General features: G+C 36.6%; 1 protein-coding gene and 1 long non-coding RNA gene across 11 annotated transcripts in view; one reads left to right on the forward strand and one right to left on the reverse strand.

Moving 5' to 3' along the window:
• Nucleotides 1-12,791, forward strand: part of LOC119248466 (uncharacterized) — a 495,811-nt gene that overhangs the window by 345,447 nt on the left and 137,573 nt on the right. For all 10 annotated transcript variants that reach the window (XR_008550761.1, XR_008550755.1, XR_008550757.1 and 7 more), the window contains one exon: nt 12,080-12,150. This is a non-coding gene — a long non-coding RNA (uncharacterized LOC119248466). The remainder of the gene's footprint in view (nt 1-12,079; nt 12,151-12,791) is intronic.
• On the reverse strand, nt 5,980-6,255 carry LOC119248361 (U6 snRNA-associated Sm-like protein LSm5). Its single transcript, XM_037515352.1, has one exon. The coding sequence runs from the start codon at nt 6,253-6,255 to the stop codon at nt 5,980-5,982; it is 276 nt and encodes a 91-aa protein (XP_037371249.1).

The following is a 12,791-nucleotide window of genomic DNA, read 5'->3' on the forward strand; positions in this document are numbered from 1 at the left end:
TCAACTTTGAATTTTAAATATATTGAACTTCCATGTTGTTTAATCTTTAACAAAAGATCTAGCCTTTTGGATGGCAGTTTTATGAAGTATTTGGTCACAAAATTCTGCATTTGTGCTAAGTCATGTGAAGCTGCTCACAGGCACAAGGAAAATGAGCCTGAAGCTGAAGACTGAAACATTAACTCTCAGATATCTGAGACATATGTACTTGATGGTAAAAGTTAATACTTGGTTCACTGATGCTACAGATATATCCATATGTTCATATGCAGGGCTACCTCTGCTCTCAAGGAATTTACAGTTCAAAAATTAGACAGAAAAAAGAAATAACACAAACACACTTAATAAAATTAGGGAGTGCCATAAGAGGGAAACAAAATCCTATAGAAATTTTGAGAATGAGAGATCATTTTTAGATGGCGAAATCAGGGCAAACATGAGAGAGATAAACATTAAAACTGGGTCTTGGTAGATAGGATATTTCCTGGTGAAATTAGTCCTGGTGGGTTTTATAATTTGGCTGAAATGGGAACATATTTGAGACTGATGGGGAGAGTCTGTTTGTAAGAGAAAGATTGAAAATACTATGTGGGCAAGATATAATGAGACTAGGAGAGTAACCAATGGTGTGAGGTATCTGAGAAAGGGGAAGGAAGGCAAACCAAACCATATGGACTCACTCACTAGTTTTTGCAGAGTGTTGGAAACAGATAGAGGTGGAGTGTTACATGGTACTAGGAAGGAGATAGAATTCTCCTTTGATGACTTCTGTTTTTGAAAAAAAAAAATTTAACATCCCATGTCAAGTTTTATATATTAACAGTATGTAGGCTGAGGACATACTGCTCCCTTCTATACACACACACACACACGTACATGTACATGCAATTACACGCGCGTGCGCACACACACAAATACACACACAGGCTTTCAAAGTTAACTAAATGACCCATTTGACTACATAGTTCCTGTCCTGAGATACGACTAGAAGGGGATAAGCTGTATAGGTAATGTGGAAAGGAAAACATTTAACTTTTTTCCCTTTACATTCTTTGAAATGACGTGTAAATCAGAACCACCTGAATTAAACAAGTGATACACAGTATTTGAGTACAATGATTAATGATACCTACACAGTAATTTATGGGAAAATGCTATTGAACTCAGATAGTATCATGACAATTTTTACCACATACTATAGTTCAATACATATGTAAGATTCACCTTTTTTTAAATCAGATTTGCATTATCTATTTTTCTCCACATTTACATTATCTATTTTTCTCCACATTGTGAACCTTAGTAAACAGACTCTTCTCACTATTCCTAGTTAGAGACACTCTGCATCATCTTAGTCATGCATGTGATGATATGTCTTATAATATCTTGTCTTATAGTACCATGATGGAAAGGGAAATGGGATTAAAAGTCTCTAAAATAAAGAAGTTTGCATGTCCTTTACATAGAGTCATCACTTATCAGTTTGCCCAATTCAAAATCCAAAGACTGTGTGTGTGTGTGTGTGTGTGTGTGTGTTGAATTCAGAAAGCAGAAAATTAAAAATAACTGAAAATAGTTTATGCATTGCTGACTATTCCTAAACTGATTTTTTAAAGCCCTTACTAGTTTTTCATATTTGCTTTATGCCTTTTAAAGGACTCAGATTCATAATGTACAAAGAAGTTTATGTGATATATAGAGCAGAGCCATAAACCATATTTTATGCATAACAGTGATTAAATGCATGGTTGATATATTTCACTAAGATGGAAACCATGTCGAAAGGCTTACGCTTTGATAACTTTCCTTTTGGGGGGCATTTCTAAATTATTTAAGTTGAAGAATAAAATGACTTGTTTGTGAATTTACATGCTCTTTTTAATCATCTTTAGGTAATGCTGATATGGCAAAGATGCTAAATTACAGGCAGCAGTGGGATTCTACTGTGTAAAAGGCACAGAATCATTTTGTATATGAGTCCATGAGGAATATTCTGTTCAAGGAGTGGAGACATAAGAAAATTACCTAACTCATGAACCACACATTAAGAGCGTAGTCAGCTGTTGTAAATGCGTATCCAACAACAAACCATTATGTATCTTTGGTTTAATTATATGTGCTTATTACACACCTGTACTGGAGAGTAGAGGCTGCTATTTGCATTACTTGTGGTTTTCTCTATCAAAACAGCATTAGCATTACGAAGCTTATCAAGGTTATGTATGATTTCCCTTACTTGAGCATGTTGTTACTTTATTTTGTGCACAATCCAAGCAAGATCAAAGGAACAAATTAGGAAATACTCAATCGTGTAAAAAAATTCTAAATTTAGAAATGTAGTAAATTTGCAGATATGGCCAAATATTAGCAAAATTACTAAGCTTTTGTACATCAATGTGACATCTGGAAAGAGCAAAAAAGTTAAATGAACTCAACATTTATTTTTTCCCCTAGAGTTCCATCTTTAAGTATTAATTATTACAATAATAGTGTTATTTACAGGGTACTTTAGGATAGGGCAAAATGTTAAACACCAAATAATTAGTGATTTATAGTTTTTATAAGTCACATTAAGTAAACAATAAGTCAAAACTACTCTATGTGTTTTACTCTAGATGTTGTAAATCATCCATTACAAATGGAAGTACTAAAACATGTGGAAAGAACATTTTATTTTTATTTATTTGTTTGTTTGTTTGTTTGTTTATTTATTTATTTTGTGGGACCCTCACCGAGGGCTGGGAAACGAACTGGCGCTGCAGAGGCTGCGGGCAGCCTCACAGCCCAGCGCTCAACCGCTGTGCCACCAGGGGAGGCCCTGGAAAGAACATTTTAAAGGTAAAAATATATATGTATCAAAAACACCCTCCAATCATATTTGGCTTTAAAGAGAAGAATGTAATGGAGCAATCCATTTATATATCATCAAAACTTGTTACTTTTACAAATCAGATTCCCCTGCTGATTTTGATCCATACTTATTTCAAAGTATCTGAGTCATTAACCCATCCTTTAATTTCATTACTGTCTATGCCTAAATTAATCTTTCCGTGTCTTCACTTTACTCCTGTCTCCCTTTCCAAAGGGGAAAAAGTTAAGTTACACTATGGAAGATAACACATGTTCTGATGAACATAATCCTATTATCATCATGAAAATAATACCATTTCAGAGAAATAAACAAGTGGTTCTCAATGCCCAGAGAAAATTAAAATTCTATTTGGGGGTCCCACTGGGTCTAGTACCAATCCCATAGTTGAAGTTTGATAGTTTCTCAGGAAGAAAGAAGCTTAGTAAAATAAGGGGTTTGGATTCATGAAAAATATGACAATATAGTGAAAGGAGAATTGAATAATATTATTAATTTATAGTAGACATGAGAAAGGAACAGATGGTAGTTTGGGGGAAAATATATAGCCATTTTAGTAGACTATATATATGGTCTTTTAATAAGAAATGAATTATAACCACAGAATACAAGTCTCTAGAAATGTCGGAAAGTTTCTAGAAATATAATTCACCTTTAATTTTTTTTCCTTAGAATAAAACCTCAGGGTCAATTATAAAGAAAAGTAAAAATTTTCCAACTTTTGGTCCTATCTTGAAGATTTTATAATCTCTTCATTTGTAAAATCAGACCATTTTTATTTTAGTCACATTAAGTTCCTAAACTAATTTTATCTCATTTTATTAATATTTAGATTATATTTTTCAATTCATTTTAAGATACTTCTTTTAAAACTATTGCAGCAACATTTTTCTTAAGAATTACTTTCACCATTCAGGAGGACTAGAACAATGAGGTGATATTTTAGAATTTAGATTATCTCTACGTGTCTATTACATATTTTTGCAACTCAGCAAATTACTTCATTTCTTTCTCCCTGGTATGGAAATTTAATCTAGGTATTTATTTCATTTTCAGTAACCTATTTGAAGAAAGACTAACTACCCTTCAGTATACAGTATTACATTATGCATTCAAAACTGATACAATAAATTATGCAACCTAACAAAAAAATACTAATGGCTTATGGTGGGGGGAGGGCTGGCAACTATGAAACCTTAACTGCTAGCAAAAGAAAATCATTTTCTCTGTTGCCCATAATTGAAAGGAAAGGAACCCAGATTTTCTGTGTTTAAACAGGTGCATTTCATTCACTCTTTCAAAGATGTCAATGTTTATAAAGACAGACAACAGTAAGGTCCCAAAATAAACTTCAAACAAACAAACAAAAAAACAAAATAAACTTCAAGTCTAAACCATAGATATCACTGAACAGATTCTTTAAAGCTATGGCTTGGTACTTCAATATTTTTTTCTTGAGGTCCATTTTATGTGCAATTCATGAGAGCAGAATAAGTAGAAAATTGACATTTTACTCTATTATATTGATGATAGAATTTTCTGATTGTTTTCCTCTGCTATGAATACAAGTGCTCCCCCCAAATGGAGTTTTGTATAAAGTTTAAAATCATCAACAATTGATTTTGAAGACTTTTCAGCCTGAATCAGAGAAGTTATCCTATAAACCCTAAGTTGAACCCTCTGTAAGTCTATGTTGCAGAAAACAGATGTGAGTGGTATGTGTGAGGAACCTGGCCTGCATCACTCAGAGCCATCCCAGGTCAACAGGCAAGTCCCAGATGAGGATGGAGACCAGGAGCTTGTTGGGTCAGACATCCACACATTTTTGTAATTTTTTTTCCGCAGCAGCATTTTTTATCAACATGAGTTTTGGTTCAAAGAGTTAAGTTTTTACAGAAATTTGCACAATAGACATATTTTAAATCTTCTGTGATCGACATGAAGTCAAGGCAGGACAGAAAAGAGTAGGGGTTTATAATTGGTTGTAGGATCAAGAAGCAAAGCTCCATAAGAGAACACAGGTCCTCCCTCCCCTCACATTATACTCTTGCAATAGTGACCATTATCAAAACACAGCCAAACTGTAGTTATAATATACAGTCACATTTCATGTCAAACTGTAAATCTGGGGGCAAATGTTCAATATCCAGAACTATCTTTTTTTTAAAGATTTATTTTATTATGTATCCAAGAACTGGGGTATAGGCCAGAGATGTGGGGGAGTGAAAGAATTCACTAGAGACAGAGTAGGGAGCAGAACACACGAATTCACTGAAATACACTGCTGAGGAGAGCAGCAGGGGGGACAGGGGAGGTCTGCTGTGCATGTGGGTTAGCTCCCTGGCCTGGGATTGAACTCTTGCTGCAGTGGCTGCCTATAGCTTCATTGTGCTGAGACTTAACCCCTTACGCCACCAGGGAGGCCCACCAGAACTATCTTACAGGAAGTTTTAATTGAGGGGTCTCCCTGGTGGCCCAAGGGGTTAAGTATCAGCACTATGAAACTATCAGCAGCCACGGCTGCACAAGTTAGATGCCCGGCCAGCGAGCTAACTCATATGGCGCAGCAAACCTCTCCTGTCTCGCCCTGCTGCTCCCCTCAGCAGTGTATTTCAGTACTTCTGCCTGTTCTGTTCCCCACTCTGTCTCTGGCAAATCCTCTCACCACCACCCACCCCCCACACCTCTGGTCTGCACCCCACTCTTGTATGAATAAATAAATCTTTTTTAAAAAGAAAGTTTTTAATTACTAAAAAAGTTTCTAAAAATATTAAATATTTATATTTTTAAAATATGAAATTATAGAAAAATAATAAATTTGAAATTCAGTATTAGTGAAGACAAATGTTATTATCATTTCTTAGATTTGTTTTTTTTTTCTTTTAACCAAAAACACCTTGATTTTAGTCTATAAAGAACAAACCGCTCTTTTTCTGAGATAATCATGATTAACTTACAAACATGGGCATTTACAATGCATTTCCAAAGCATTTCCCTTTAACGGGAAACTTCGCTTCACAGAATCCAAACATTAAAAGGTTAAAACAAATTTTCTATTTTGTTGTCATTTTAAGACAAAACAGAATCTAGCATAAGTCAAGGAAATCCACTCATACTTCAGGTCCTTCTTCTCCAGGAACCAGCGTTGTTATATTATTTCCATTTAGCAGAATCTGATCTAACTTAGTAATTCTTCTTCCTTCTGGTGTGATCTCAAACTCAGTGACATCTTCCAGTACCATATTAACAAAGTCATCAAATCCTAGAAGCGTACCAACAATGTCTTTATCACTTTTCATCACAACGTGAATTCTGGATCCTATACATTTGTTCACAAGCTCTAGAGGCAGCAGCTGCGACGGGTTAGTGGTAGCGTTAGCCGCCATTGCTACGCTGGAAGTTCATTTCTTAGATTTGTACTTGCAATTATACTGTGTCCCAAAGTCTCAGATCAGATTTTATATTAAAACATCCTGCCAAAAAAGAATCTGAGTTTTTTCGTGCCCTATTTTTCAAATAGACTGCCCCAATTCTATGAAAATTATGAAGTAACTTACATTTGTTTGGCTTTATTTTTACATGCAAGTGGCATCTTATACTGAGAATGAGAATTCATTTACTATAGGATACTCTTATCTATAATTTTCCTTAATACATTAATGCATCTTTAAATTAATATATGAGGATAATATCATAAGGACTCATGAATCTGCTCTCTGCCCCTTCTGTTGCCCAGATTTCATTTGGTGTTTGCCTAAGGTCTATCCATAATCTGCCAAAGAAAAGGATTGTTTTGTTCTGAGAATTACTATTTTAGGTATGGGGTAGTGAGCTCAGGAGATGATCTTTGTATCATTAATGAAAATAAAACTGCTTTGCTAGTTTAAATTTCCCATAATGCTGCTAGTAATGAATAGATAAGTTAGCTAGATAGATAATGTACAGATAATAAAGAATATCCAGGTAAATTACTGTACATTGGGTAGTATAGTACTGAGGATTAAATTGTGTCCCCCAAAATACATTCAATTCCTAATCCCAGGTGCCTATGAATGTAACTCTGTTTATAAATAAGGTCTTTGTAAATATAGACTATATTAAGATCCAGTCCTTTGGATTGTGGTGGTCCCTAAATCCAGAAACTGGAGTCTTTATTAGAAAGGAGAGAGAGGGCCTCTCTGGTGGCGCAAGGGGTTAAGATGCAGCCTATGAAGCTATCTGCAGCCACTGCAGCATGAGTTCGATCCCGGGCCAGCCAGGGAGCAAACCACATGGCACAGCAGACCTCTCCTGGCTCGCCCGCTGCTCCCCTCAGCAGTGTACTTCAGTCAATCCGCCTGTTCTGTTTCCCATTCTGTCTGTGGTGAATCCTCTCACTCCCCACACCTTTGGCCTCAGTTCTTGTATGCATAAATAAATAAATCCTTTAAAAAAAAAAAAAAGAAAAGAGAGAGGGCTTTGTATACAGAGATACATAGGACACATGTAGGAAAGAAGGTCACATGACAGTGAAGGGAAAGACTGGAAAGAGGTGGCTACAAGCCAAGGAACCCAAGGTTTGCTTGTGAGCACCAGAAGCCAGGAGAAAGACTTGTAACAGATTCTAAAGAAAACAGCACTTCTAAAGGAACCAATTCTGTCAACAACTTGATTTTGGACTACTGGCCTCCTGAACTTTAAGAGAACAAATTTGTTTTAAGTCACCCAGTTTAGATAATATGCTATGGCAGCCTTAGAAAATGAATTCATGTGCATCTGTTAATGTGTTAGAGAACCATGCTTCAGATTGTTTTCTGGCATAAAATTCATGAGCCAGGACTTCCAGGCCTCCACAAACATAGGTGAAAAATCTGCAGTTGGGTGTCTGGAGAATTCTTTTTGATTATCAAACATCTAAAGACATTGATTTACCTTTCCTTTATCCTTGTCGTTGCCTAAAATTACTAACAGCTTGAAAGGAAATAATTATGTTGAAAATTAAAAGACAGAATTGTTTGTTGTAAAATTTGGGGTTTCACAGAAAAAGACTAATCTCACAATGAAAGCTGTGACTTCTCCATCTCATGTAGTTCTAGATTAATTTCCATTGTGAATGGGAATTAGTTTTTCTGTTCAAAATTCTAACATGTCATTCAATAACATGACATGTTAGAAATTTTAAAGATGCACACACACACACACAGAGAGAGGCAAGTATCTGGCAGTATATACACTAAACTATTAATAGAATTGGGATGTTTCAATTTTCTACCTTTTTGTCATAGAAATTTCCAACTTCTATAAGGAGTATGAACTGTTTGGTATAAAAAAATTAGTATGGAGTTTGCCCTGTGCATGGCTTGAAATCCTCTTTTTTTTCTATTTAGATGTTTTCCTAACCATATCATTGTGCCAAGAGAAATAAGGCAATGAACTTCCAGTCTCTTTGCCTGGGATTTTTTTCCTACACACACACACACACACACACACACACACACACACACACACACACACACGACTACAAGTAATAAGGAGTGTTAGCTTTATCAGCATTGAGATGTAAAGGAGGCATAAATCATAGATATATATGACATTTAACCAATTTAGATTCCTTTCACACAACTTTCCATTTCAAGTGTGTCCTTTGAGTCTCCACTTAGAGAAAACAACCTGTCTGCTGATCAAAGAAAGTCTAACAGCGGCTTCCCCTATCCCCACAGCTCCTGGAAGCCTATTTGGTCACAACAGAGTAAGATATGAATAGCCAGAATACAACACAAAGACCACATTAACAGCCTTGAGATGAACCCTATTTTCTAGAAACTTGACATATTTTTTTTTTAATCTGGAGATTAAAAAAGCCCAAGAGTGTCCTATCTGTTTTGTGGCACTGCCAGTTTTTAAAGAACAGTATTTCTAGGCTTCCCACTAATCTTCAAGCAAACAGTATAATTGAAATGGCCTGCAAATGCAGGTTTGGTTCCACCTCACCAGCCCTATTCTCCCTCTTCTCCCTATTCTCCATACTCTAGGCCTCTTTCTGTCCCTTGAAGGTGCCCTGATCCTTCCTGCCACAAAATATGCAAATAATGTTCTCTCTGCCTGGTATTTTCTTCCTACTTCCTTCAATTATCCAACCCACACTTCAGATTTACTGGGTCTTTGTTTCTTCAGAATAACTTCCCTCTACCCTCCTGATGATGTCTGCCAGCCACATCTTCTGCTCTTGCAACACAATCTCCTCTTCCTTTCCAGGAGTGACCAAGGATGGAATTTTACATATATTACTATTAGTAATGCCTATTGATCCTTTAGAAGCATCTATAGAATATCAGTTCCGTAGGGACAGAGATGAAGCTGGTTTTTTGGGGTTTTTTCTTGCCATAGAATTCCCTATATTTTGGCTACACCTGGAACATACTTAGACTCTAAATAAATATTTATTGAATAAATGTACTGATAAATGAATTGGAAATATGTGATATCCTGACTGAGCCGCCTAAGAGCAATTGAAGGGTTTCGTTCTTTCCTCATTCCTTATGAGTTGCAAAGTCCTTTCCTGTCTTCTGCCTGGAATTGACATTCTTCAATGGTCTGAGCAATCAGAGGCATCAAAGCTAGTATAGGACATCTGACCATGTTGCTGAACACCAAAGGATTGTTCAAGGTTTGTGCAAGATTTCTGAGACCAGCGCCACAGAAAACTGTGAAGAGGGTATTTGACTGCACTGTCTCTTCCCAACTACACCCCACCTCAGCCAGTTTAATTCCTTCATGCCAAATTTGTGGCTTCAAAGAAAATTACTTTCGGATGCAGGTTTTGTGGTGGCATTTTAGGCATCGAGTAGTGTCAAGGTTGACAAGGAAATTATGAAATTGGAGAACCTCCCACATATGTTTTAGAAATGAATTGGAAGCCGTTAAATCACTGATCTCCCCACATCTAAGGAGTAACCTCTCCCTGTTTTAAGGGGACATTCTGTGTTAGGAAATCTGATCAGGTTGCAATCTGTAAAATCGCAGCCCTGGAGAGAGCTTCCCTACTCGATATGCATCTAGAGAGACATGAGTATATTATTCCTTCCAAAGTCAGCTGCAATTGAAGCTCACTAAATTGACTCCACATCTTCCTATCTCAGGCGGTGACAGAGGAATAGCAAGTATTTTTACTAAAATACTCATTTTTAACTAACCCCTTCTTTGGAGATTTCTCTATCACTGAAGCAGAGGACATGATCTTTATAGAAGATGGCAGAACACCAGCAAGTCAATGTTTGAGTCCAGGGACTGCTGTCGGTGCCTCAGACATTTGTCTAGGAACTGTGTCCTTTTCCGAGCTATGTCATGCAGGATTTTGAAGGCAGAATTTATTGTAACTGTACAGGGATTAATGTCAGAAGGAAATTGTGTGCATGTGTGCACAAAAACGTGTGCTTGCATAGAGCGTTAGGCATATGCACACACATGCCTCTCTTCACCTCTTAATGTTCCATATTAATTATTATCAAGAAAATCATGATAACTGATATCTCACATAAAACTACATTTCAACTTATACCAAGTCCCCTACTAAACATTCTGCACTAAGCCAGATGACAGGTTTCTTTTTATTTATTTGTTCGCTCTGCTAGTCTTCATGGGGAGCACACTGTCTTCCCATTCTTCTCTGCCTCTCCTCTAGCAGAATTGTCTTAAACTGGATTGTGTTGAGAATTATGCAGTGATGAAAGGATGAAAAAAGGCAAGCAAAGGGAGATATAGAAATCAGGGAATCAGACCCTTAATCAAGTTGGTTTTTCTTACTTCTCATGGATGAGAATGAAGACTTCAGCAAGTGTTACATTCCCAAAGATCACTTGTTACATCTCTGAGTTGTGGTTATCATTTATTGAGTTACCACGATGTGATAGGCAGTGTGCTAGGTAGTGTGTATATTAGTTCAATTGATCCTCATATCACTCCTTTAAGGCATAGCTGTTATTATCCCCTTTTTATAGCTGCAAATACAGAGATTCAAAAGGGTTGAGTAATTCACTCAAAGTCAAATGACTAATAGATGGTGGGTAAATGCAAGATAGGAACATGACATTATGGTCCGGAGCCTGTGTATTTAATCAGTACTTCTCCGTGCCTGTAATTTTGGCTTTGGAATTCCAAAGTGTTTTGTAGGTTTTAGTACCTATCACAAAGATGTAACACAGAGCCAACAATGTATATGTAGGCTGGAAGCTCTGATGACAAATGAACTTTCTACAGTAGGCAAAACATGATGCTCCAAAGTGTGAACTTTTATTCTCCCTCTTTATATGAACTTCTTTTTATCTGTAGAATCACAAAATGAGACCTCCAGAGTTAAAACATCAATGTCTGATCCCTCCAAACAGCCAAAATGAAATCATTCCATGAATATGAATATTGTTCTGTAAGTTATCTTCAGAGGTAGAACTCGCATAGGAACTGATGATTATATTTTAAAATCAGAGTTCCTAAAGAATAGAGAATTGTGTTTTTTTGCTTTTGCTTTTTTTTTTTTAACTAGAATATACGTTGACAGCCCTGTCCTCAAAATTTAGTCTGACATCTACTAATGCCCTTGTAAGAACAGGGACATCAAAGAAAGAATCACTCACTTAACTGATTTTGCTACCACATGGTTCATTAAATTCCCCTGACACTTGTTGAACTTAAACAAACAGCCCCAAGTGGGAGAAAATAGCCATTCTGGATGATATTTGTTTGATCAGACTGTGAAAAACTAAATTACTCAGTCAAGCCTGCATGTTTAAGGGGACAGCTCAATTGACTGACAGCAGATTGGCTGTGCGTGCTTGCATCCATAAGTGGAGCTGACTTACAAAATGACTATTGATCATATAGATGGTAAGTTCTTATCTAGTCTCAGCCTGAAGAAACAATAAAAAAATGATCTTCTTGAAAGTGATACCCAGACAGGGTTAGGACTGAGAACCAGATGTTTAGAGGCCTGTGCTTATTAGAGCGCTGCTTCACCTTCTGTATTTTGGGAGGTTGTTTTGTAGAAAAATGTTTCACCTATTTACCTACTTAAAAACAGATGTAAAAAAGAAGAGTCCAGAAGCGCCCTTTCAAAAAAAGGGCTAAGAATATTTTATCGAAGTCCATCTTGTTTTACCCATATTAGCCTCTAACAAAACTCTTATTTTATCTCAATCTCCTTCTTAATTAGTATTCTACTCTTTGAACCCATCCCAGGTTGAAAACATCTTGGCAAAATAATAGAAGCTGGTGTCTGCAGCTAGATGGACCTTTCAAGCCCTCCCAAGGTGAGAAAATGTTATTTTTCCTTTTTATGTGTTGTGGTTCATTGGATATTATTTGTCATCTTGTCACATAATGGGAATGACGTTCACAGTGTTGAAATACACCCTTAAGCAGCAGCATCTTTGGCTGTAGAAGCACTCTTTGAGCTGTAGCCCTCATCAGTCCCTCCAAGAATTCACAGGCTTATATGTTCCCAGCCAAGAAGATTCACCTTAAAGTGCATCATTTCATTCTGATTTGTCACAAGGGTCAGATCTACACCAGAACAATCTTTCTATTGGCAAGGGAAAGGGATAATTGGATTGCATTTGGATGCCTTTTACCATATTTTGCACTGACACTTAAAAAGGTATGAAAAATTTGCCAGGTATTGTGTTAAGTCACACACATACACATACACACACATGTGCACACACACACACACACACACACACACACCCCGTTTTAGGGAAGAAACAGACCTTTTGTTTGTTTGTTTGTTTGTTTGTTTGTTTGTTTGTTTTTTAGGAGGACCACTCCAGAATAATTGTGATAAAATAGTTGAGATTTCCTGATGGTGCAATTTGAGATTGCCCTGTTGAGCAAAATAGCTTAGGCTTCTCTCTTGGGGAAACCCCCCCTTAGCTGTTAGCTCTATAGATAC

Source organism: Talpa occidentalis, unplaced genomic scaffold (genome assembly GCF_014898055.3).
Source record: "Talpa occidentalis isolate TD23 unplaced genomic scaffold, MPIMG_talOcc4v2.1, whole genome shotgun sequence".
NCBI lineage: Eukaryota > Metazoa > Chordata > Mammalia > Eulipotyphla > Talpidae > Talpa > Talpa occidentalis.